General features: G+C 41.1%; 1 protein-coding gene across 3 annotated transcripts in view; it reads left to right on the plus strand.

Annotated features, from left to right (window-relative positions):
• The first annotated feature begins 12,096 nt into the window (after positions 1–12,096).
• The window catches only part of LOC133616086 (clusterin-associated protein 1 homolog), a 45,588-nt gene continuing 31,225 nt past the window's right edge, over positions 12,097–26,459 (plus strand). For 2 of the 3 annotated variants that reach the window (XM_061975166.1, XM_061975168.1), the window contains exons 1-4: positions 12,097–12,252; positions 12,319–12,430; positions 18,602–18,686; positions 18,759–18,938. In XM_061975166.1, the coding sequence (XP_061831150.1) occupies positions 12,231–12,252; positions 12,319–12,430; positions 18,602–18,686; positions 18,759–18,938 (399 nt within the window). In that variant the 5' untranslated portion in view covers positions 12,097–12,230. Of the gene's footprint in view, positions 12,253–12,305; positions 12,431–18,601; positions 18,687–18,758; positions 18,939–26,459 lie in introns of all 3 variants that reach the window. The other variant, XM_061975167.1, reaches the window with a different exon arrangement.

Raw genomic sequence — 26,459 nt, forward strand, 5'->3', positions numbered from 1 at the left:
GTTAGGACTTCAAAATAAAATTACAAATCCTCCCAAAACGAACTATTTGCTGAAAATATTACAACATAAAAGTGACAATAAATAATAATACAGCAATAAAATAAAACGTGGGGGAATTTTGGTGGAATGCATACAATATATTTATATACCTGCTACACTCAGTAACATTTTTTAAAGCAAAAAATATAACATCACCAAACAGCTTATGTTATACCATTCATGGTTTAACAGAACACATTTGTTTGACAATTGTCTCTATTTTTTACAATTGCAAAGTTTATGTAATACATTTTTTTACCGGCCTGTATAAAAGGATTGGTGTTTACGGTGGTCACTCACCCGGTTTCGTCAACACGTACGTACACGCATACAAAAGCAGTGCAAGAGAAGCAACGGACAATTTGCAGTCATATTGTTGTTATGATAGAATATACATTCAATGCACATTATAGGTTGCTATTATTAGCTAACAACACCTAAAGCTAATGCGTGTGCATGTGTTACGTACGTATGTTATTACATCAATACAGAGGTGGGACCAAGTCATTGTTTTGCAAGTCACAAGTAAGTCTCAAGTCTTTGCCCTCAAGTCCGAGTCAAGTCCCGAGTCAAGACAGGCAAGCCCCGAGTCAAGTCCAAAGTCAAGACTGGAAAGTCTCAAGTCAAGTCCTAAGTCCTGCATTTTGAGTTTCGAGTCCTTTCAAGTCCTTTTAACCACAGACTAATATATTAACACAGATTGTGTATGCTTTTCAAACGCTGTATTTATTTATTAAAACAAGTGCATTTTAAATTGCAGGAAAGAAAATTGTGCTGACATTGCACTTTATAATAGCACTATTAACCAGTCATTTTAAACATTAACTCATTCCTTTACAGAACAAACACATTAAAAAATAAAGTGCAAATGTACTTATTTGTACAAAAGTGTTAACATTGAAAAAACATGACATATACGTGAACATAACAAAAAAGTTGTACTTTTAATATGTCAGGGCCCTATGCTGCATTGCATTTGCAAAAGACCAAATTAGCCAAGAGTCTGTCAGTCATTTGTGCACGATGGGGGCGTAGTATTTATTTTACCTTTATTTTACTATTTTTGTCTTTTTTTAGGTGGCTAAAATACGCGGTGCTGCTGACCGCCGTCTAACGTTACGTGTGATATATTGACTAACGTAACCCTGCTTAAAAAAAATCACTGAACAAAAAGTATGAATAAGGTAGTGAACTGCAACAGATTCCCGTGTTTGCAATAACGTTATAACGTTAGCAGTGAGTTTACAGCCTCACTGATTTAACTACACAGCAAATAAAAGTCACGTTACTTAGCCAATAAACGTTATCTTACATTCAAAACTTACCGTTCTTTGTGCAACTTCAAATGCCGGACGAAGTTGGAAGTTGTTGCCTCTCCATCAGTAATTTTCGAACCGCATGTGTTGCATACTGCAAACCGTTTTGTGTTGACCACCTCGTAATTTTTATACCCAAACAAAATTATTTTAGGTATCATTTTTTGTTCACTGGCGTGTGGTTTGGACATGTCTTCTTCGTTGGTTGTCCTGCAATTTGATTGGATGAATGCTGTGTGATGAAAACAAAGTAGATCTAATTTGATTGGCTGTTGTACTGAGCTCAGTACAACAGCTGGTGTGCTCTAGAGCACACCAGCTGACACACGCAACGCTGATAGACAAGTACACAATGAAAAATACAGAGCACTCCCGAATAACTTTTTCATCTTTGGGTTTTGGGGAAAGTAGCAAGTCATGTCAAGTCATGTCAATTCAAAAGGCTCAAGTCCAAGTGAAGTCACAAGTCATTGATGTTAAAGTCTAAGTCGAGTTGCAAGTCTTTTTACATTTTGTCAAGTCGAGTCTAAAGTCATCAAATTCATGACTCGAGTCTGACTCGAGTCCAAGTCATGTGACTCGAGTCCACACCTCTGCATCAATATGTACGAGAAGCCGTAAGTAGACGGGATATACTGTGTAAAGTACATTGGGAAATTTGCGCCCTCCAGGCATCTGTGTAAATGTTGCAAACATCCATCGATTTTCTACCACTTGTCCCTCTCGGGGAGCCTATCCCATCTGCACTCGGGCAGAAGGCGGTGTACACCCTGGACAAGTGGCCACCTCATCGCAGGGCCAACACAGATAGACAGACAACATTCACACTCACATTCACACACTGGGGCCAATTTAGTGTTGCCAATCAACCTATCCCCAGGTGCATGTCTTTGGAGGTGGGAGGAAGCCAGAGTACCTGGAGGGAACCCAGGCAGTCACGGGGAGAACATGCAAACTCCACACAGAAAGACCCGGAGCCTGGGGATCGAGCTCAGGACCTTTGTATTGTGAGGCACATGCACTAACCCATGTTGCAAACAACCCCTTTAAAAAAATACAGAGGACATGACCTCGGTGTCTTCATGGTAGTACGGCCATGTACTGTGTATAAAGATCGATATAACGACCTCCTCACTTCAATGCAAACTTTACACCCGATTGGCTGGTTCTGAGACACGATTGATTGCTCCAGTCTTAATTTACCATAAATGGATTGAGTTTTGAGCAATACATTTGCAATGATTCATAATACTTGAATAAACTAGTTTGTGAACAATTTAGCAAAGAATGAACATCCATTAGCTCGGTTTTAAATCATATATTTTAGTCTGTCATTTCTCATTTGCCTGTATTCCTCTGCTTTTTGTGTGTTACCTGTTTGTGGTGTACAGCATTTTGTTTTTCTACTGTGGTTGTTTTGTAGAAGCATTTAAGTCCCATCTTAAAACTCATTTGTATACTCTAGCCTTTAAATAGCCCCCCTGTTAGACCAGTTGATCTGCCGTTTCTTTTCTTTTCGCCTCTGCTCCCCTTTTCCTTGAGGGGGGGGGCACAGGTCCGGTGGCCATGGATGAAGTGCTGGCTGTCCAGAGTCGGGACCCGGGGTGGACCGCTCGCCTGTGCATCGGCTGGGAACATCTCTGCGCTGCTGACCCGTCTCCGCTCGGGATGGTGTCCTGCTGGCCCCACTATGGACTGGACTCTTACTATTATGTTGGATCCACTATGGACTGGACTCTCACAATATTATGTCAGACCCACTCGACATCCATTGCTTTCGGTCTCCCCTAGAGGGGGGGGGGGTTACCCACATATGCGGTCCTCTCCAAGGTTTCTCATAGTCATTCACATCGACGTCCCACTGGGGTGAGTTTTTCCTTGCCCGTGTGTGGGCTTTGTGCCGAGGATGTCGTTGTGGCTTGTGCAGCCCTTTGAGACACTTGTGATTTAGGGCTATATAAATAAAGATTGATTGATTGAGATTGATTGTTTTTAAACGGCTTTATAAATAAAGTTGGTATGGTATGGTATGGTAACATATCAGTTTAGGACAATGTAACAATATCAACAAAATAATACAAGTGTTCCCTTTTAATTTAGAATTTAGACTTTAGACTTCCTTTTTATTGTCATTCAAATTTGAACTTTACAGCACAGATAAGAACAAAATTCTTAAATAAGCTCATGGTAATGCAGGATCAAAAAGCAATAAGGTGCATATATAAATAAATAAATATACATAAATATAAATAAGCGGTAGAAAATGGATGGATGGATGGATAAATAATATATAAATATATATATAAAATAAACACATATATATAAATATATATAAATAAATAAATAGATTACTGTACAGATAAATATATTGCACTTTTTCCACATGCGTCCACGTTTATGGATGTATGTTACATTGTCTTTTTTATTCCAGTGAGTAAATCCATTTTGGGGGGGTGGGGGATGTTGTAGTAGTGTTTATATCCGTAAAAGCAGACTCCAGAGACTTGTAAACTTCACACAGCTTCCTTTACTCGTGCTTGTTAATTCACACTGTTAATCCCCACAACACACTCAACGGCGCCCCCTCTGGACACTATGTAGTATTGTACTTAACATCTGTACATCCCCCCCTTTTTAGCTTCTAAACCTCTTTTCTTTATTTTAAAGATTGAACTGTTTCAAAATAAAATGATTCCAAAATGATAGTTACTTCTATCTTAATCACCAGGTATTAATAACTGAGCATGTTCAACTCACATTCAATAACATTAGTACCCAACATAACACACATGTTTTTAGGAACAACAAACAGTTAGGTCTACACCATTCTTTCCCAAAGACCAGGGAAAACTCTCTGGTCAATTAGAATGTTCATAAATCCAGTCTATCTGGAGGGCGGGAAACTCTTCCGGACCTGGTCACTGTTTCACCTGAATCTGTCTGCCTTTGAACAGTCTCTATCTCATCAGAGCGGGACAGACGTCCCTCAGGGAGCACTGTCAGGTGAGCCCTGTTTCGTCTTAAGCTCCCTTGGTCTGTTTCCACATTGTACGACCTTGGTGTTGAAGCCGGTCCCTGGACAGTAGCTGTGGTCTGCGCTGTTTTAATCCACACTCTCTGTCCTGGAACCAGAACTGGTAAGTCTTTTGTCCTGTGTCTCAGGTTGAATGACTCTCTCTGCTTCACTTTTAGTTCTTTGTCTTTTTCCCTGAAAGCTCTGAGGTTTGGCCAGGCTGGTTTCAATGCTTGTGGAGCGGTAGGAACTGTTGATCTTATCCTCCTCCCCATCAGCAGCTGCGCTGGACTCAGCCCGTGAGCCAGTGGTGTAGCTCTGTAAGCCAAAAGAGCTTTCTGAGGGTCTGGACTTTTGTTGAGCAGCTGTTTGACCGTGCGGACAGCTCTCTCTGCTTCCCCATTGCTCTGGGGATAGCGAGGGCTGCTGGTCGTGTGGTTGAAACCATAGTCCTGGGCAAAAGTGGCAAAGTCTGTGGAAGCAAACTGTGGCCCGTTGTCAGTCACCAAGATTTCAGGCACTCCAGATCTTGCAAAGATTACCTTGAGTCTCTCCACTGTTGTAGATGTTGTCAGGGTCGGGAGGTTTGCTACTTCAATGTATCGGGAGTAGTAGTCCACCACCACGATATAATGTCCATTCTTCCACTGAAAGATATCAGCCGCCACTTTTTCCCATGGTCGTGCTGGTAGGGGCGTGGTCATTAAAGGTTCTGTCTTTGCCTGTGAATATTGGCAACAGATTTCACACCTTTCCACCATCTCTTTAATCTGTCTTGTTATCCCTGGCCACCATAGGGATCCTTGTGCCCTTGCCACACACTTAGTCACACCCTGATGGCCTTCGTGCAACCTTTCCATCATTTCCTGCTGCATGCATACATCAGAATCCTTGTTCCCTTAAGAAGCAAGCCCTCTGCCATGTTGATGTCGTTCCTCTCTGACCAGAATGGCAGAAGATGCTCAGGAACGCTTCTCCTGTGAGAGGGCCAGCCTTTTTCCGTTAATGTTTTCAGCTGCCTGCAAACACTGTCTGTGCTCTGAGCTTCCTTGATGCAAGCTAGTTTACTGTCAGTGGCGGGGAGGTGGTGTAGAATGTGATCAATGTATGCACAGCATTCTTTCTGCAAGCTGCTATTGGCCTCTCTGGCCTCCATTCCCAGGGGAGCTCTAGAGAGAGTGTCAGCAGTGACGAGTTGTTTTCCCGGGACATGTATGATTTTATAGTTGAACCTCAACAGTCTTAGCCTAAATCTAAGAATTCTTGGAGGAAGATCATCCAAAGACCGAGAGCCAAGCAGCGAAATTAAAGGTTTGTGATCGGTTCTCACTGTGAATTCCAAGCCTAGCAGATATGAGCTGAGTCGCTCACAGGCCCATGTTGCCCCTAGTGCTTCTTTTTCTATCTGCGCGTACTGGACCTCCGTGGGCGTCAGGCTCCGTGATATGTACACAACAGGTCTCCACCTACCATCTGTCTGCTGCTGCTGGAGGACCGCCCCAAGTCCGTATGACGACGCATCTGCCGATACCAATGTTTCTTTTTTAGGACTGTATTGTGCAAGGACTGGAGGAGAACTCAGCTCTTTTTTAATTTTTTCAAAGGCTGTTTTCTGTTGTGCGTCCCAGGTCCATGTGCTGTCACTTTTTAGCAGGTCACGTAGGGGTTTTGTGAGAGCTGGTAGGCTGGGTGAGAATTTGCCAACATAATTCACCATTCCCATGAACCGGCGGACCTCCTCCACATTGCGAGGTTCTGGCATGTTTTTAATGGCACTGATTTTGTCTGGATCAGCCTCGATTCCTGATGCGCTTATGTGGTGTCCAAGAAATTTCACTTTTTCCACTGAAAATTCACATTTTTCATTGAGGGTGAGGCCCGCTTTTTCACACCTTTTCAGTACTTCCTGCAGCCTTTCATCATGCTCTTTTTTGTCTTTTCCATAGACTAAGATGTCATCTGCATGGCACAGAGCGCCCTTTGCCCCTGCGATTATTTGTGAGATTCTCAGCTGAAAATGCTCAGGCGCGGAAGAAATGCCGAAGGGGAGCCTCTGAAAGCAATATCTTCCGAAGGGAGTAATAAAAGTTGTTAAAGGCTGTGATTCTTCATGTAGAGGAACTTGCCAGAAACCAGATGTTGCATCTAATTTCGAAAAGACTCTTGCCCCCTCCAGCTGCGCCAGTGTCTCATCAACTGCAGGCAGTATGTGTCTCTCTCTGCACACGCTGTCGTTAAGTCGGGTAAGGTCCACACAAATGCGAGGTTTCTTATTTGGCTTGGGGACCACTACCATCCCCGCACACCATTCAGTTGGCTCCTCAATTTTTCTTATGACTCCCATTGCTTCCATCCTGTCTAACTCTTCTTTAACTTGTTCTTTCATAGGTAATGGAACTCTGCGCGGGGCCGAGAGAGCACAAGGAACTGCTTCATTATTCAGTTTTATCTTGTAGTTTCCTTGTAGCTTTCCAAGCCCTGAAAACACTTTTGGGAACATAGCTCTGTATTGATGCCTTGCTTCTTGTTTCTCCTCCTGTACTGAAGCTACCTGTTGAACCAGGTTCAGCTTTATTAAAGCAGGAAGTCCCATTAGTGGCATCACCAGGTTTGTCACCACATATACATCTTGCCTTATTTCTCTTTTTTCTGTTTTAATGTGTGCTTTCATGATGCCCAAAACCTTCAATGGACAGTTATCTGGACCTTTAATCTTTTTAGGTGGTGTCTTCAGCCTGCCGTCACGTGCTCTCAAGTACATGGCAGATGGAATAGCTGTAACTGAGGTTCCTGAGTCCAGTTTAAATGTTACCTTCTTTCCGTTAAGGCTGATTTCTTTTAACCATTCCTCTTCAATTCCTTCTGTGTTAACTGTCCCCATGAAAGCTATGTCTTCTTCTGTGTTGCTGTCCACTATAGCTTCCACTCTTTGAGATGATCTGCAGACCGCAGCGAAATGTCCCTTTTTTTTTGCATTTTCGACACTCAGCCTCTTTGGCTGGGCACAGTTTCCATGGGTGTTGTGGCGTTTTGCCGCACCTTGTACATTTCTCATTATAGTATGTCTTGTTTACAGTGCTTGGCTTGGAATTAAACTGCTCTGGTCTGCGTGGGGGAGCTTGTCTATTTTGTGTTTTCCCTCTATTTGTGTTTATGGCATCCATATTAGCACCTTTAATTTCTGTGTGTGTCCCTCGTAGCAGTTGCTGTTGTTTCTTTATTTCTTCCTGCTGCCTGACCTGGGTTATTGTTTTTGCCAGCGTCAGGTCAGGGTCTAACTGAAGTCTCTCTGACAGCCGGGAGTCTCTTATCCCGACCACTATGCGGTCTCTTATCATTTCCTCCTTTAAGGCACCAAATTTGCAGTGTTCAGCCAACTTATGCACATCTGTGATAAAGTTCTCTGCAGACTCGCCTTGTTGTTGCTGTCTGCTATTAAACTTAGCACGTTCATAAATTACATTGTGCTTACCCACAAAATGTTCATCAAAGGCTTTTGTCACCTCTGCATAGACTGTCTTCTGTTGGTCGCTTAGTGGTAACGTAGTGAGAATGTCGTCACTCTTTTCACCCATCACATACAGTAGGGAGTTGACCTGATAGCCGTCCTCTTTTCCGCTCAAGCCTGACGCAATCCTGAACCTCTCGAACCGTCTCAACCATTGCGGCCACGAGCTGGGCTCCTCGAAGTTGAAGCTGCCAGGAGGCGCGATGGAGAATATTTGATCTGTCATCTCAGTCCTTATCCGGGCTCCGATGCTGATCCGCTGCTCTCCGTGCTCACCTTAGCCTAGCGTAGCTTAGCCTGTCGCCGGCCAGGTAAACAATGACGACCTCGGCTGGACTATTTCAGCCTCACTTTTCTCAACTACACCTACTTTTTACCCACAGTAGGTTCGCTTACTTCTGACACCATGTTGTAGTAGTGTTTATATCCGTAAAAGCAGACTCCAGAGACTTGTAAACTTCACACAGCTTCCTTTACTCGTGCTTGTTTAATTCACACTGTTAATCCCCACAACACACTCAACGGCGCCCCCTCTGGACACTATGTAGTATTGTACTTAACATCTGTACAGGGGGATGTTTGTATGAATTTAATGATACCTAACCGACAGGAGTTTTTTGTGTAAAAGTAGACAGTTTTATGTCGTCCACAGCTCCTTTACCACATGGGGTCCCCCAGGGCTCAATCCTTGCCCCAATTTTATTTGCGCTTTACCTTCTCCCCCTTGGTTCTATTTTTAGGAAGTACAGTATTGCATTTCATTTTTATGCCGATGATTGCCAGATTTATTTTCCCATGGCACAAAATAACACGGTTCAACGTCTTATTGACTGCCTGCACGACATCAAAGTCTGGCTTTCAGCTAACTTCCTGAGCCTAAATGAAGATAAAACAGAAGTTATGTTGTTCGGTCCAAGTCGCTCTCCCTCCCCCAACGTTGACCTCGGCACTCTGACCCCGTATCTCAGCGACTCTGTCACAAACCTGGGGGTAAAGTTCGACTCAGATTTTAAATTCGAAAAACAAATCAGCAGCGTCGTTCAAAAAAGCTTTTATCAATTACGCCAAATAGCGAAAGTGAAACCGCTTCTATCAAGACATGATCTTGAGAAATTAATCCACGCTTTTATCTCGACTCGTCTTGATTATTGTAATGCCCTGTATGTTGGCATTAGCCAGGCCTCCCTCGCCCGCCTGCAGCTCGTGCAGAACTCTGCTGCTCGTCTGCTAACACAGACCCGCAGACGTGAGCACATCACCCCTATTTTAGCATCCCTTCACTGGCTCCCTGTGCGTTACCGAATACATTTTAAACTCCTTTTATTTGTTTTTAAATGTCTAAACAACCTCGCGCCAACCTATCTCTCCGACCTCCTTCAGCCTTACTGCCCCACCCGATCCTTAAGATCAGCCGATCAGCTGCTGTTGACGGTCCCTGACACAAGGCTGAAGCTTAGAGGTGACAGAGCTTTCGCCGTTGCTGCTCCCAAGCTCTGGAACGACCTACCCCTGAGTGTTAGACAAGCCTCCTCTCTTCCTGTTTTTAAATCTCTCTTAAAAACATACTTTTATTCCATGGCTTTTAACACTGAGTGATATCCATACTGCAATGGCGCCCCATAATACACCTGCTGTGATCCTGTTTTTATGTTTTTATTAATTCTATTTTAATTATTTATTTTTTATCGTGTTCTGTTTGTGTTGTGTTGTGTTTGCTCGGTACTCGTTTTATCTTTTAACCTGCTCATTGTACAGCACTTTGGCTACCCCTGTGGTAAATTTTAAATGTGCTCTATAAATAAAGTTGATTTGATTTGATTTGATTTGATAAAGTCAATAGTACAAAAATATAACAAACATTAATACAATACTGATACTTTCGTTGACATTTTTCAAGCTCATTACATGAATTTGTAATTTGTTTATTATGATTGTAAGAATCAAAATAAAACACAGGGCAAATATTTAAGGCGGACGAATAAAATACAAGACATAAAAAATTGTCGCACGGCAGCTAAATGAACACTTAGTGTCTAACAATCTCTGTGAACCTTTTCAATCCGGTTTCAGGGCAAATCACTCTACGGAGACAGCCCTCGCAAAAATGACTAATGATCTACTGCTAACGATGGATTCTGATGCGTCATCTATGTTGCTGCTTCTTGATCTTAGCGCTGCTTTCGATACCGTCGATCATAATATTTTATTAGAGCGTATCAAAACACGTATTGGTATGTCAGACTTAGCTTTGTCGTGGTTTAACTCTTATCTTACTGACAGGATGCAATGCGTCTCCCATAATAATGTGACCTCGGACTATGTTAAGGTAACGTGCGGAGTTCCTCAGGGTTCGGTTCTTGTCCCTGCACTCTTTAGTATTTACATGCTGCCGCTAGGCGACATCATACGCAAATACGGTGTTAGCTTTCATTGCTATGCTGATGACACCCAACTCTACATGCCCCTAAAGCTGACCAACACGCCGGATTGTAGTCAGCTGGAGGCGTGTCTTAATGAAATTAAACAATGGATGTCCGCTAACTTCTTGCAACTCAACGCCAAGAAAACGGAAATGCTGATTATCAGTCCTGCTAAACACCGACATTTATTTAATAATACCACCTTAACATTTGACAACCAAACAATTACACAAGGCGAATGAGTAAAGAATCTGGGTATTATCTTCGACCCAACTCTCTCCTTTGAATCACACATTAAGAGTGTTACTAAAACGGCCTTCTTTCATCTCCGTAATATCGCTAAAATTCGTTCTATTTTATCCACTAGCGACGCTGAGATCATTATTCATGCGTTCGTTACGTCTCGTCTCGACTACTGTAACGTATTATTTTCGGGTCTCCCTATGTCTAGCATTAAAAAATTACAGTTGGTACAAAATGCGGCTGCTAGACTTTTGACAAGAACAAGAAAGTTTGATCATATTACGCCTATACTGGCTCACCTGCACTGGCTTCCTGTGCACTTAAGAAGTGACTTTAAGGTTTTACTACTTACGTATAAAATACTACACGGTCTAGCTCCGTCCTATCTTGTCGATTGCATTGTACCATATGTCCCGGCAAGAAATCTGCGTTCAAAGAACTCCGGCTTATTAGTGATTCCCAGAGCCCAAAAAAAGTCTGCGGGCTATAGAGCGTTTTCTATTCGGGCTCCAGTACTATGGAATGCCCTCCCGGTAACAATTAGAGATGCTACCTCAGTAGAAGCATTTAAGTCCCATCTTAAAACTCATTTGTATACTCTAGCCTTTAAATAGCCCCCCTGTTAGACCAGTTGATCTGCCGTTTCTTTTCTTTTCTCCTCTGCTCCCCTTTTCCTTGAGGGGGGGGGGCACAGGTCCGGTGGCCATGGATGAAGTGCTGGCTGTCCAGAGTCGGGACCCGGGGTGGACCGCTCGCCTGTGCATCGGCTGGGAACATCTCTACGCTGCTGACCCGTCTCCTGCTGGCCCCACTATGGACTGGACTCTTACTATTATGTTGGATCCACTATGGACTGGACTCTCACAATATTATGTCAGACCCACTCGACATCCATTGCTTTCGGTCTCCCCTAGAGGGGGGGGGGGGGGGTTACCCACATATGCGGTCCTCTCCAAGGTTTCTCATAGTCATTCACATCGACGTCCCACTGGGGTGAGTTTTTCCTTGCCCGTATGTGGGCTTTGTATCGAGGATGTCGTTGTGGCTTGTGCAGCCCTTTGAGACACTTGTGATTTAGGGCTATATAAATAAAGATTGATGATGATATACAACTTCAACAAAATAACGCAACCCTCATTGTCTATTACATACAATTTTTCATAAACTATAGATATTTGTGAAACTAAACAAATATTGAAAAAAATAAAAAAATATTGATCTCATCACGCTCGTATCATACTGATGACACCTTTAGGACCCATCCATCCATCCATCCATCCATCCATTTTCTCCCGCTTGTCCCTTTTGAAATTTTGATTGACTGTGGCGCATGTTATGCTTGTGCCGAAAGAAAGTTATCGCGCACTTGAATACTCCAACAGATAAACACAACAGATCACAGACGTGCACGACGGAACACTACAATGAACACGACATTGTCATCAGTTGCGTGACGACCACGTTAAAATCTGCAACTTCAAAGAGTTACATCACCTAATCCATGTCAATACTGTAGATGTTTATTATCATGCCATCAAGACGTGAGGACAACGACAAACAATAGCATGCGTGATGAAGATTAAAGAATGAACTGAACAGACACGGAAACAAGGCTTGGTTTCGTGTGTGTGTGCGTGTGTGTGCGTGTGCGTGTGTGTGCGTGTGCGTGTGCCACTCAGCCCGCACTCACCATGTCTTTCAGGGATTTGCAAAGTAAGTATTACTCTATTTTATGTGGATGTACAAACACTTACTGCTTTAAAAAGTCCTCTTTGACAGATTTCACAGAGATGATGAGAGCGTTGGGCTTTCCTCGCTTGATATCGGTGGAAAACTTCCGAACGCCCAATTTCACACTGGTGGCGGAAATCCTTATATGGCTTGCTCAATGGTACGTCCAAAATATCCCTTTAATAATAAAGTGTAACTTTTAATTTAATCTATTATTGTTATTTGAGCAGGGAAAGTAATTCATGTGCTGTGATTATTTAAATATTATTGTACCATTTTTTATTTTTTATTTTTTTAACTTAGTATTTATTTTATTTATAAAGTCTTACATTTTATCCCTATATGTGCTTGTGTTTCCGTGTACCCGAATATGGCATGGACAGGAAATGAGGCTGTTTCTAGAGTCCGGGAAACTCCCGAAATTCAGCGCCTCTCCCGAAAACCTCCCGGGACAAATTTTCTCCCGAAAATCTCCCGAAATTCAGGCGGAGCTGGAGGCCACGCCCCCTCCAGCTCCATGCGGACCTGAGTGACGTGTCGACAGCCTGTTTTCACGTCCGCTTTCACACAATATAAACAGCGTGCCTGCCCAATCACGTTATAACTGTAGAATGATCGAGGGCGAGTTCTTGGTTTCTTATGTGGATTTATTGTCAGTACAGTCAGAAAACAACAAAATATACATTTTTTGGTTATTTATTTACCAAATTTGCAAAATCTTCCACCAAAAATATTTTTCTTAGTGGAATATTTGATGTGAAGTAATGGGAACCTTGGATAGGTCAATAATTCAAAATAACATTGATTTTTATTCAATATTATGTTTTGAGCAATGACAGTTTGAAAGAAGAAAAAAAAAACAGCTTTGTTTTATTAGTCAACATTGCAACTTTTTCTAAATTACATTTCACCTTTAAGCTTTTTTATTTCACTTTTGTTATGTTTTTGTTTATTTTAATAGTATTTTTAGAATGTGCCGTGGGCCTTTAAAACATTAGCTGTGGGCCGCAAATGGCCTCCGGGGCACACTTTTGACACCCCTGCTATAGATAATAAAAAATTAAATCTGATAAATCTATGGATAAAAAGCAGAGCCTGGCGACGCATGCGCGTTTATCATAACTCTCACTCTCTCTCTGTCTCTGCCCCTCACGAATGCTGCTGGCGCACAATTTGTTTTGTTTTTAACCCCTTCTTTTAACCCGGCGTGGCGAAGTTGGTAGAGTGGCCGTGCCAGCAATCGGAGGGTTGCTGGTTACTGGGGTTCAATCCCCACCTTCTACCATCGTAGTCACGTCCGTTGTGTCCTTGTGCAAGACACTTCACCCCTTGCTCTTGATGGCTGCTGGTTAGCGCCTTGCATGGCAGCTCCCGCCATCAGTGTGTGAATGTGTGTGTGAATGGATGAATGTGGAAATAGTGTCAAAGCGCTTTGAGTACCTTGAAGGTAGAAAAGCGCTATACAAGTATAACCCATTACCATTGTTAGGCAATTTCATTAACGTCCTCCCAGCGCGGCAACAACAGCAGTCACGTTTTCGTCTACCGTAAAGCAGTTCGTCTGCCATAAACAGCAATGTTTTGACACTCTTAAACAGGGCAATGCTGCCATCTACTGTACATGCATATGTGACAATAACATCCACGGTTTTTAGAGAGTGCAGTGCATAACAAGGAGATGAAGCAGAATGCATCATCAGAGAGGGTGTTCAGCATGGTTAGAAAAATAGTGACAGAGAATAGAACAAGGATGGACAATTCAACCCATAACTCAACAATGAGTAGATGAGTGTTATGTGTGTGTATATGTGTAAATAAATGAACACTGAAATTCAAGTATTTCTCTTATATATATATATATATATATATATATATATATATAATAAAATACATATATATATATATATATAGGTAGAATTCACTGTATATATATAATAAAATACATATATATATATATATATATAGGTAGAATTCACTGTATATATATATATAATAAAATACATATATATATATATATATATATATATATATAGGTAGAATTCACTGAAAGTCAAGTATTTCTTATATATATATATATATATATATATATATATATACAGAACTCAGCAAACACATTTGGGACCTCAAAGACAATAATGTTGAATATTCAATAACATGGCAAATTCTTGCATCCAGCACACCTTACAATAGTGGTAATAAAAGATGCAACCTATGCTTGAAAGAGAAACTGTTTATTATTTACCGTCCAGACCTGTCATCCCTCAACAAGCGCAGCGAAATTGTAACAACATGCCGCCATAGACGGAAACACCTCCTAGGTAACACATGAGCCAATCACCACGCCCCTAGGCCAGCCTGTACCCACCCACTCTGTGCCCTATATAAACCATGGTATGCGAATGCTCCCATTAAAATCTCCTGACAATTGAGGGTACCCCCCCTCATGAAACAGGCCTGTAGAGATGAAATAGTCTTGTGATTTTTTTCCCACACATACATATATATATATATATATATATATATATATATATATATATATATATATATATATGAAATACTTGACTTGGTGAATTCTAGCTGTAAATATACTCCTCCTCTCTTAACCACGCCCCCAACCACGCCCCCCCACCCCCCACCCCCACCTCTCGAAATCGGAGGTTTCAAGGTTGGCAAGTATGTCCATGAGGGAAATCTTTTTTTAGTTATCTTCTGTTTATTTGTACACATATGTGCTTTTTGTTGTATTCAAATATTATAATCTTATATTGTTTATAAATAAGTAATAGTATGGCTTTAGGTGGCAAAAAGACATAGTAGTTAAGTACTTATTTTGCACTATTGTTAAAGTTAAAGTACCAATGATTGTCACACACACACTAGGTGACTTTAGTTTACGCAAACATTGTATGTAATAACATGGAATCGTTGCATTTTTGTTGCTCATTACATTGTATTACATTGATGTATTCATATATTATTAATTGTTCACAAATAAGTGTGTTGATACAAATATGTTCTGTCTGCCTTTCATTCAGTGATCCTGTGAAATGGCCAATTAAAATGGTATCAATATTGGCCACAGTGGGCCTGTCTTTACTTGGTATCAGATTAATACCAACATTTGTATTATTGGACAAGAGGTGGACTGTTTGTGAGCCCATCACAAGAAAACATGAACTGCAGATGAGGACAAATACATATTGACTCTCACATTCACAATTATGGACAATTTAGAGCAGGACTGTCAAACTCATTTTGGTTTAGGGGTCAAATAAAGCCTAATTCAGTGTTTCTTAACCACAGGGAACAGGGTTCTATCGATTTTGGCAACCCATCGATTTCGGCAACCCATTGCTACTGAGCATGTATTTCGCTACTAACGCAAGTATTTAAACTATTCCTTGAACACAAAACCAATCAAAAACAGCAGCTCCCTCGTGTAGACTATTCATGTAAACATACTCCACAAGTAAGTAGTCATTCGTGAGGTAGTTCACATTGTATATTAAACCACAGTACGCAGGTAGACAAATACAGCGTGAGCAAGTTCACAAATCGGGAGACTCCCGAAATTCAGCGCCTCTCCCGAAAACCTCCCGGGACAAATTTTCTCCCGAAAATCTCCCGAAATTCAGGCGGACTCAGGTCCATGAGGACCTGAGTCCGCTAACCCACAACATAAACAGCATACCTGCCCAATAACGTTATAACTGTAGAATGATGGAGGGCGAGTTCTTGGTTTCTTATGTGGGTTTATTGTTAGGCAGTTTCATTAATGTCCTCCCAGCGTGGTAACAACACACAACAACAGCAGTCACGTTTTTGTATACCGTAAAGCAGTTCGTCTGCCGTAAACAGCAATGTTGTGACACTCTTAAACAGGACAATACTGCCATCTAGTGCATTTGATGAAAGCACTTTTGTGCGTGCCACACAGAATGCATCATCATGTTCAGCATTGTTCGAAAAATATTGACAAGAGAATAGAACAAGGATGGACAATTCAACCCTTAACTCAACAATGAGTAGATGAGTGTTATGTGTGTGTATATGTGTAAATAAATGAACACTGAAATTCAAGTATTTGTCTTATTTATATATATATATATATATATATATATATATATATATATATATATATATATATATATATATATATATATATATATATATACATACAATAAAATAAGTAGTACAAGTATTTATTTTATATACATATATAATAAAATAAATATATATATATATATATATATAATAAAATACATATATATATATACGTATATATATATATATATATATATATATATATATATATATATATATATATGTATGTGTGGGGAAAAAATCACAAGACTATTTCATCTCTACAGGCCTGTTTCATGAGGGGGGTACCCTCAATCGTCAGGAGATTTTAATGGGAGCATTCGCATACCATGGTTTATATAGGGCACAGAGTGGGTGGGTACAGGCTGGCCTAGGGGCGTGGTGATTGGCTCATGTGTTACCTAGGAGGTGTTTCCGTCTATGGCGGCATGTTGTTACAATTTCGCTGCGCTTGTTGAGGGATGACAGGTCTGGACGGTAAATAATAAACAGTTTCTCTTTCAAGTATAGGTTGCATCTTTTATTACCACTATTGTAAGGTGTGCTGGATGCAAGAATTTGCCATGTTATTGAATATTCAACATTATTGTCTTTGAGGTCCCAAATGTGTTTGCTGAGTTCTGTGGTATTTCGCAGGTTTTTGTTCCTGAAAGAAGCCTTGTGATTGTTCCATCTGGTTTTGAATTCTCCCTCGGTTAATCCTACATATGTGTCGGATGTGTTAATGTCCTTGCGTATTACCTTAGATTGGTAGACAACTGATGTTTGTAAGCATCCCCCGTTGAGAGGGCAATCAGGTTTCTTTCGACAATTACATCCTTTGTTGGTTTTGGAGTCGCTCTGTCTGAGGGCCGACGGCTCATTTGCAATTGTTTTGTTGTGGTTTGAGATGATTTGTCGTATATTGTTCATGCAGCTGTAGCTCAATTTAATGTTGTTCTTGTTGAATACTTTTCTTAGGATGTTGTCTTTGGGAAAGTGTTTGTCAATCAGATTGAGGAATACATATATATATATATATATATATATATATATATATAGCTAGAATTCACCAAGTCAAGTATTTCATAGATATATATATCTATGAAATACTTGACTTGGTGAATTCTAGCTGTAAATATACTCCTCCCCTTTTAGCCCCGCCCCCAACCACGCCCCGCCCCACCCCGCCCCGACCACGCCCACCCCCCTCCCCCCGAAATCGGAGGTCTCAAGGTTGGCAAGTATGCAAATCGGCGTTTAGAAACCTATTTATGTTGCTAAATAACTGACAAACAAAGTAAACCCATGGCGAAAACATAAGGTTTATGTTGTATATTGAAGGTGATAATTGCAATTTTACAGTGGGAGTGTTATTTGGATATCCAAATCGGCGTTCCGAAACTTAAAGTTGCATTTTTTTTTTTACGCGACTACGTAATTCAATAGACCCCACTATCGAGTTACGCGACTGGTTGCTTTTTTCGAGGAACACCAGGGCCCATTGGTTGGCCACTTGTGGCAGTAATGACAATAGCAAACAAACAGAACAAGCCTGGAGCTAAAGTCATAAAATACATTTTGTAAGTGCAAATAGTTGGATTATAGTGGCAAAGCTGTATTTTCATTTGCACTTTAATTTTGATTGACAGTTAAGTTAAGAAACTTATTCATTTTTAATATACTCTATTAATTTTATCACAACATCATTGTATGTAAGCATATTTTTTGTTGTTTATTTATAAGTCCTTTCTTTGGTTAGTACTTATGTTAGTTAGCACTTATGTTGGTTAGACATCAGTGTGTGAATGTCTGTATGAGTTTGGAAATAGTGTCAAAGCGCTTTGAGTACCTTGATGGTAGAACGGTGCTATACAATAATAACCCATTTACTATTTATACATCTGCTAGAAAAGTGTGACTGAACTTTTACTTACTTTCACTATACCTGGAATGATACCCAAAACGCTTTACATTATACATAATTTACCCATTCACACACACTGATGGTGGGCGCTGCCATGCAAAGGCCCTAACCACGACCCATCAGGAGCAAGGGTGAAGTGTCTTGCCCAAAAACATAATGGCCGTGACTAAGATGGCGGCAGGTCGAATTGAACCTGGAACCCAACTTAGAACCCTCAAGCTTCTGGCATGGCGCCACGCCACCCACATATGACTATATTATTGTTACACACTGTCTGGTACCAATCTCTAATTCATTTTGTTCATACTTTTGTCGATGTAGTTATGATCCTCAGCTGGAAATTCCAACGGACATGAACACAGAGTCAGAAAGAATATTCCTTATCAAGACCGTGGCTCAGTTCATGGTAACATCTCAAGTTAAAAACACATTATTGTAAAAATCCATTTGTTAAAGACCTGCTATTTTTGTTTAACAGGCAACGAAAGCTCACATAAGGATGAACACCAAACGCCTTTACCAGGCTGATGGCTATGCAGTGAAAGAGATGGTAAAGATCACAGCGGTGCTCTACAATGCTATGAAGACCAAGCAGATGGCACTGGGGGACAGAGTGGACGAGGGCAACAACACTTTCAAGTTCGACCTGGGCTCTCGAGTGAGAAGATTTGTTGTATGAAAATATCGCTATGACAATGCACGTGCTTCAGGCTTTTAGCCTAAAATTGTAATGTTAAGGCTCACATTAGCTAACAAAGCCACTCAATACTTTTCATTGTTACAAATATTTTAAAAATCATATGTTATTTGTGGACCAGCTCTATACTCTCGGCAGGGTCCTTGAGGGTGCATGGGAGTTTGCCCAACCAGTCTACATGTGCTTTGTGGACTTGGAGAAGGCATTCGACCGTGTCCCTCGGGAAGTCCTGTGGGGAGTGCTCAGAGAATATGAGGTTTCGGACTGTCTGATTGTGGCGGTCCGCTCCTTGTATGATCAGTGTCAGAGCTTGGTTCGCATTGCCGGCAGTAAGTCGGACACGTTTCCGGTGAGGGTTGGACTCCGCCAAGGCTGCCCTTTGTCACCGATTCTGTTCATAACTTTTATGGACAGAATTTCTAGGCGCAGTCAAGGCGTTGAGGGGATTCGGTTTGGTGGCTGCAGGATTAGGTCTCTGCTTTTTGCAGATGATGTGGTCCTGATGGCTTCATCTAGCCAGGATCTTCAGCTCTCACTGGATCGGTTCGCAGCTGAGTGTGAAGCGACTGGGATGAGAATCAGCACCTCCAAGTCCGAGTCCATGGTTCTCGCCCGGAAAAGGGTGGAGTGCCATCTCCGGGTTGGGGAGGAGATCTTGCCCCAAGTGGAGGAGTTCAAGTACCTCGGAGTCTTGTTCACGAGTGAGGGAAGAGTGGATCGTGAGATCGACAGGCGGATCGGTGCGGCGTCTTCAGTAATGCGGACGCTGTATCGATCCGTTGTGGTGAAGAAGGAGCTGAGCCGGAAGGCAAAGCTCTCAATTTACCGGTCGATCTACGTTCCCATCCTCACCTATGGTCATGAGCTTTGGGTTATGACCGAAAGGACAAGATCACGGGTACAAGCGGCCGAAATGAGTTTCCTCCGCCGGGTGGCGGGGCTCTCCCTTAGAGATAGGGTGAGAAGCTCTGTCATCCGGGGGGAGCTCAAAGTAAAGCCGCTGCTCCTCCACATCGAGAGGAGCCAGATGAGGTGGTTCGGGCATCTAGTCAGGATGCCACCCAAGCGCCTCCCTAGGGAGTTGTTTAGGGCACGTCCGACCGGTAGGAGGCCACGAGGAAGACCCAGGACACATTGGGAAGACTATGTCTCCCGGCTGGCCTGGGAACGCCTCGGGATCCCCTGGGAGGAGCTGGACGAAGTGGCTGGGGAGAGGGAAGTCTGGGCTTCCCTGCTTAGGCTGCTGCCCCCGCGACCCGATCTTGGATAAGCGGAAGAAGATGGATGGATGGATGGATGGATGTTATTTGTTTCAATTCAAAGTACAGTGGAACCTTGTTTTTTTGTAGGCCCCATTTTTAGTATGAATGAGTTTTGTCCAAAAAAACCTACGACAAGTTTAACCTGGTTTTTGGTGATGGTCATAGCTTAAATGGCGCCATGTTGGTGAAGTGTGGGTGGGCTTTCCTACACGCTTTGTGTTCATGCTGAGAAGATCGAGATAGTGGATTGAGTTGATGACCCTCTGTGTGCTGTGTGTGCAGCAATGCCAGACGTACAATAATTATTGTATTTGTACGATAATTATCACATTTTTTATCATTTCAACCAGTCTAGTATTAATATCCTGATAATGTACTGCGCCTGATATTGTTCATTGTCCCAGGTGCCTGTTCACAGCCACATGGAGTTTTTCAGCAGTGCTGTTAGTTCTACACCAAAATTAATTTATTATTCTTCTTCCGCCGATATTGGCACGCTCTACCTTCCACATTTTTCATCTGATTCACACCCTTCCAACTTCAAACTGGCACGTTTTTCCCATTCAAAATTAATTGACCGTTTTGTAAACTTCCACAATTCACACATTATTCAACCGATTCAAATCATTCCACCATCCTGGAAATCAAAACTACCATTTTTCCAAGTTAAAAAAAATTCCAGGGTTTCCCAGAATTCTCGGTTTTCCAAAACTTTATTTCCACCTTTTATTCTTTCGACTACTCCTTCCACATGTTTCAACCAATTTCAACCATTCCATTGTCCGAAACATTCATCTTTGTCAGGATAAAACCAAATTGTTTTTGAAACTGGACAAATTCCTGGTTTTCCGGAAATTCAGTAACACAAATCGCGACTAATTCGAAAAATTCCAACACCAAACCGTTCATTTCATCCAGGGCAATTGTGCTAGTATCTGTACTTAAAACATTCCCGTTTTTCCCGAAATTCCCAAACTGCCAGGAAATTCCTATTGAAAAGAATGCACTATCTTTCCAAATTCTACAATTTCCACCTTTCTCAACGATTCAAACCAGTACCTTCCACACATTTCGACATCGTGGACATTCCAACCACCAATTTTCCAGGCTCCAAATATTGTTTCCTGAAAAAAGATTTCCTGAAATTCCAAGATACCCAAGTGCTATGATATCAACATTTCCCGATCAATTCTAAAAATTACAATGCCTACCCATTCATCTCATTAAAATGGCAATTGTGATATTTACTATATTCTAAAAAATTTCAGTTTTTCCCCAAATTCCTGAATTACCAGGAATTTCCCATTGAAATGAATGGGACATTTTTCAAAGTTCTGCAATTCCCTCATTTCTCAAACGATTCTAACACAAAACTATTCAGTTCATGAATTTCATGACATGGCGCCATCCTGGAAGTATGCTAACGGTGGTAATGTTAGCATGCTAACATTATCATGTTGACATTTTATATTAGCAAGTCGCTAATTAAGAACATTTTACCCCTATAGTCTTGGATTCTGCTACTTGGTGCCATCTTAAAAATATGCTAGCCTTTCACCTGTTTGCATGCTTAAGTTAGCATGCAAATGTTAACTTGCTAACATTTTATGCTATCAATTTAGCTCATTTTATATATTTTAAACCGAATAATCATGGATTTATTTACTTGGTGCCATCTAAGAAGTATGTTAGCTTTTCCCTGTTAGCATGCTTTGGTTATTCGCACGCTGATGTTAGCGTGCTAAAGTTTTATGCTCGCAATTTAGCAAATTTTGGAAATTTAAACCTAATAATCATTGATTTCGTTACTTGCTAATGTTATATGCAAGCAATTTAGCTATTTTTTTGACGTTTTAAAGCTAATAATCATGGATTATTCGTTACTTGGTGCCATTGTACCAGTATGCTAGCTGTTCCCCTGTTACCATGCTAAGGTGAGCACAATATGGTTTTATGTTAGTGTTACAGGTCTCACAGGTGTGTGAGTTCAGTAGACAAAAGGTTGTGTTCATAGTCTAACCCCTGGAAAACACAGGCAATGTTTAAGAAGAGTGAAGACACGAACAATCCTTGAAGCTTCCCAAGTTTCCACTCTTTATTACACATTATATATATTTCCTATAATCCACAATGACAATATAATTATTATTCTCTAAATTCAATATTACATTCTCAAAACATATCTTCTTCATAGCACAATAGCTATAATAATGGTATATACTTCTGTATATTCACATTTCTATATATTGTTGTTACAGAAACATCTTGAGTAATAAACTCTTTCACAAATGGGGAAGTTCATTTAGACATGAAATGTCCTTGGGAAGTACACTTGGAGTCAAACAAAATGTACCGTATTTTCCGCACTATAAGGCGCACCGGATTATTAGCCGCACCTTCAATGAATGGCATATTTCAAAACTTTGTCCACCTATAAGCCGCCCCGGACTATAAGCCGCGCCTACGCTGCGCTAAAGGGAATGTCAAAAAAACAGTCAGATAGGTCAGTCAAACTTGAATAATATATTAAAAACCAGCGTTCTAACAACTCTGTCCCAAAATGTACGCAAATGTGCAATCACAAACATAGTAAAATTCAAAATAGTGCAGAGCAATAGCAACATAATGTTGCTCGAACGTTAATGTCACAACACACAAAATAAACATAGCGCTCACCTTCTGAAGTTATTCTTCATTCGTAAATCCTTCGAATTCTTCGTCTTCGGTGTTCGAATTGAAAAGTTGGGCAAATGTGGGATCCAAAATGGCCGGTTCCGTCTCGTCGAAGTCATCGGAGTCAGTGTCACTGTTCAGCAGTTCTGTGAATCCTGCCTTCCGGAAAGCTCGGACCACAGTTGTGACCGAAATATCTGCCCAGGCATTTACGATCCACTGGCAAATGTTGGCGTATGTCGTCCGGCGCTGTCTGCCTGTCTTAGTGAAGGTGTGTTCGCCTTCGGTCATCCATTGTTCCCACGCCGTTCGCAGTCGTGATTTGAATGCCCTGTTGACACCAATATCCAGCGGTTGGAGTTCTTTGGTTAATCCACCCGGAATGACGGCGAGTGTTGTATTTGTGTGCTTCACTTGTTTTTTGACACCATCTGTGATGTGGGCGCGCATAGAGTCGTATATCAACATGGACGGAGCTGTGTGAAAAAAGCCACCCGGCCTCTTCGCGTAAACTTCCCTTAACCACTCGCTCATCTTTTCTTCATCCATCCATCCCTTCGAGTTAGCTTTTATGATGACGCCGGCTGGAAAGGTCTCTTTTGGCAAGGTCTTCCTTTTGAATATCACCATGGGTGGAAGTTTCAGGCCATTAGCATGGCAAGCTAGAACCACAGTGAAGGACGACTTCTCATTCCCTGTGGTGCGAATATTCACCGTACGTGCTCCCGTTGTATCCACAGTATCCACAGTGCGGTTCACAGGAATATCAGTTGCTGTGAAATAGTAATCCGTGTGAGGATGGAGAGATTGCGTCTTTTCATGAACCGGATCCTTGTCGCTTAGTAGGAGCCATTTTGTGGTCTTTACAGATGTAAACAGGAAATGAAACGTACGGTAATATCCGCGCGCTTTTTCTTCTTCTACGCGGGCGGGTGGTTGCTTACAGTAGAAGAAGAAGCGCTTCCTGTTCTATGGGGGCGGGTGCTTACCTTGGCGGTTGCTTGCGTAGAAGAAGAAGCGCTTCCTGTTCTACCGGGAAAAAAGATGGCGGCTGTTTACCGTAGTTACGAGACCGAAACTTTATGAAAATGAATCTTAATATTTATCCATATATAAAGCGCACCGGGTTAAAAGCCGCACTGTCAGCTTTTGAGTAAATTTGTGGTTTTTAGGTGCGGCTAATGGTGCGGAAAATACGGTGTCCACATCACTCAGTTCATTATCTATTTACAAATATAAGAAACAACAATAACATATTTACACAGATAATAATATGACCTTGTGTGAGATAAAAATAGAAGAGTATTTCTTTACAACACAGAACTATATATACACACTGCAGTGCTCTTCGGTTGGCATAAAAAGAGGGTTAACTGCTCTCAACTGACCCACACGCAAAGAAGAGCTAGCTAGATGCTAACACACAGTGGTATTAAAGTCTAAAGGCACTAAAACATCAATCTCTGTCGCTGAATCATATTACATTTGAATTATAAGGTGTTTAATTATCAAACGTTTACATTTGATATATTTCACAACATTACTGACCTGGAAAACACAGGCAATGTTTAAGAAGAGTGAAGACACGAACAATCCTTGAAGCTTCCCAAGTTTCCTCTGAGGGGTGGGGGAGGAAATACCCACACCTAGAAAGGGACCTACGGGCAACTACTTCACTACACATTAGTTCCACTCTTCATTTCTGGCTTTACACTACATGGATGGAAAACGGCTATAACCTCTGTCAATAAAAAGTGATTGACAAAAAAAACATATATATTCCACATTGTGAAGGCATCACATTAGCATTTTAACTACATTTTTTACTTTTTAACCTAATAATCATGGCTTTAGTTACTTGGCACCATCTTAAAAAATATGCTAGCCTTTCACCTGCTAGCATACCAATGCTAGCATGCCAATGTTAGCCTGCTAACATTTTATGCAAACAATTAAGATAATTTTTGTCATGTCTGTGTGATCATGTTTTGTTTTAGTAATGTTCAGTTTAAATTTTTGACTTTTTGTGCACTTTTGTTTTGTTTTGTCACCATAGCAACCATTAGTTTCACCTGTCACGTCACGCACCTGTTCCACGTTTGGACTCATTGTACACTCTTGTCACCATAGCAACCATTAGTTTTCACCTGTCACGTCACGCACCTGTTTCACGTTTCGAGTCACGCACCTGCTTTCACTAATCATGTCCATAGTATTTAAGTTCATTCATTTTCTGTTGTTCGTTCTGACGACATCACCACATTTATGCTCCTGCACACTCCACACCCTGATGACCCTTGCTACTCTTTTTTTCATGCCGGTTCCATGCCAAGTAAGTTTTTGTTCGTTAAGCCACAGTTAGTGTTTTGTTTAATTGTTCATAGTTTCTGCCAATGTGCAAGTTTTGTGTTTAAAGTCTAGTTTTATTCTCCGCCACTGTGCGCGCTTTTTGTTTATTCCTTTTTTGATAGTTTAAAATAAATCATGTACCCACCTTCAAGCCTTAACCAGTCCAGTTCATTTGCACCACGGGAGAACAAACCAAGCCAAAGTCCAAGTCTTGACAATTTTGAATGTTTTAAACCTAATAATCATGGATTTTGTAACTTGGTGCCATCTTACAAGTATGCTAGCTGTTCCCCTGTTACCATGCTAATGTTAGCATGCTAACGTTTTATGCTAGCATTTTAGCTAATTATTGATCATTTAAACTATATGAACTTTCAAACCATTTCTACATTCCACTAGAATTTCAGTTTAGCAACAACTCTTTAATATTCAAACCATTTCAACATTTGAACAATTTTAACATTCAAACAATTTCAACATCGAAACCATTTCAACATTAAACCACTTCAACATTGAAACCACTTCAACATTTAAACCATTTCGACATTCAAACAATTTCTACTTTCATCATTCAATGGGCGTGTGTGAGAACATTCTTTGTCAGTATCATGTTGCATACAAAACGTGCTCATTGTAGCCAGTAATCCTGAGTTCCTTATGTTAATTTAAAAAAAAAAAAATCAGCACAAATTGTTTTATTATTTTATACATATAAATTTGATCAGAAAAGGTTTTATGCACCTCATCTGAGCAGTCAAGAATATCCCACCTGTAGAGGGCACTCATTTGACACGCATATTCTGACTTTATAAGCATTGAGCACAAAAAAACTTCCCCTCATCTTTGTGGCGCCATATAGAGGATGATGCCTGGGCTAATTTCCCTTTTGGCCCACAGCTAAGCTAAAAATTTTCTTTACATAAATTGGTCTGGCTTCTTACGAGTTAATAGATCTACTGTTGTGACCTGCAGGCATGCCTTGTCATGCTTTTTGTTGTTATTTTCCTTGGTTTATATTTCTGTTTCAGTGCTCTTTCCTTTGTTTATGTTCTGGTTGCTATGTGCACACCATTTTCTGTTAATTGATTAGTGTCCCCCACTTGCTGTTGCCAGTAATCACGGCCCTTTATATACCCATCTCGCCCTGCCAGTCTTTGTGGGATTTGTGATCGCCACAGGTGACTGTTTATGTTTGTGC

The sequence above is a fragment of the Nerophis lumbriciformis genome, linkage group LG15, assembly GCF_033978685.3.
Source record: "Nerophis lumbriciformis linkage group LG15, RoL_Nlum_v2.1, whole genome shotgun sequence".
NCBI classification, from domain to species: domain Eukaryota; kingdom Metazoa; phylum Chordata; class Actinopteri; order Syngnathiformes; family Syngnathidae; genus Nerophis; species Nerophis lumbriciformis.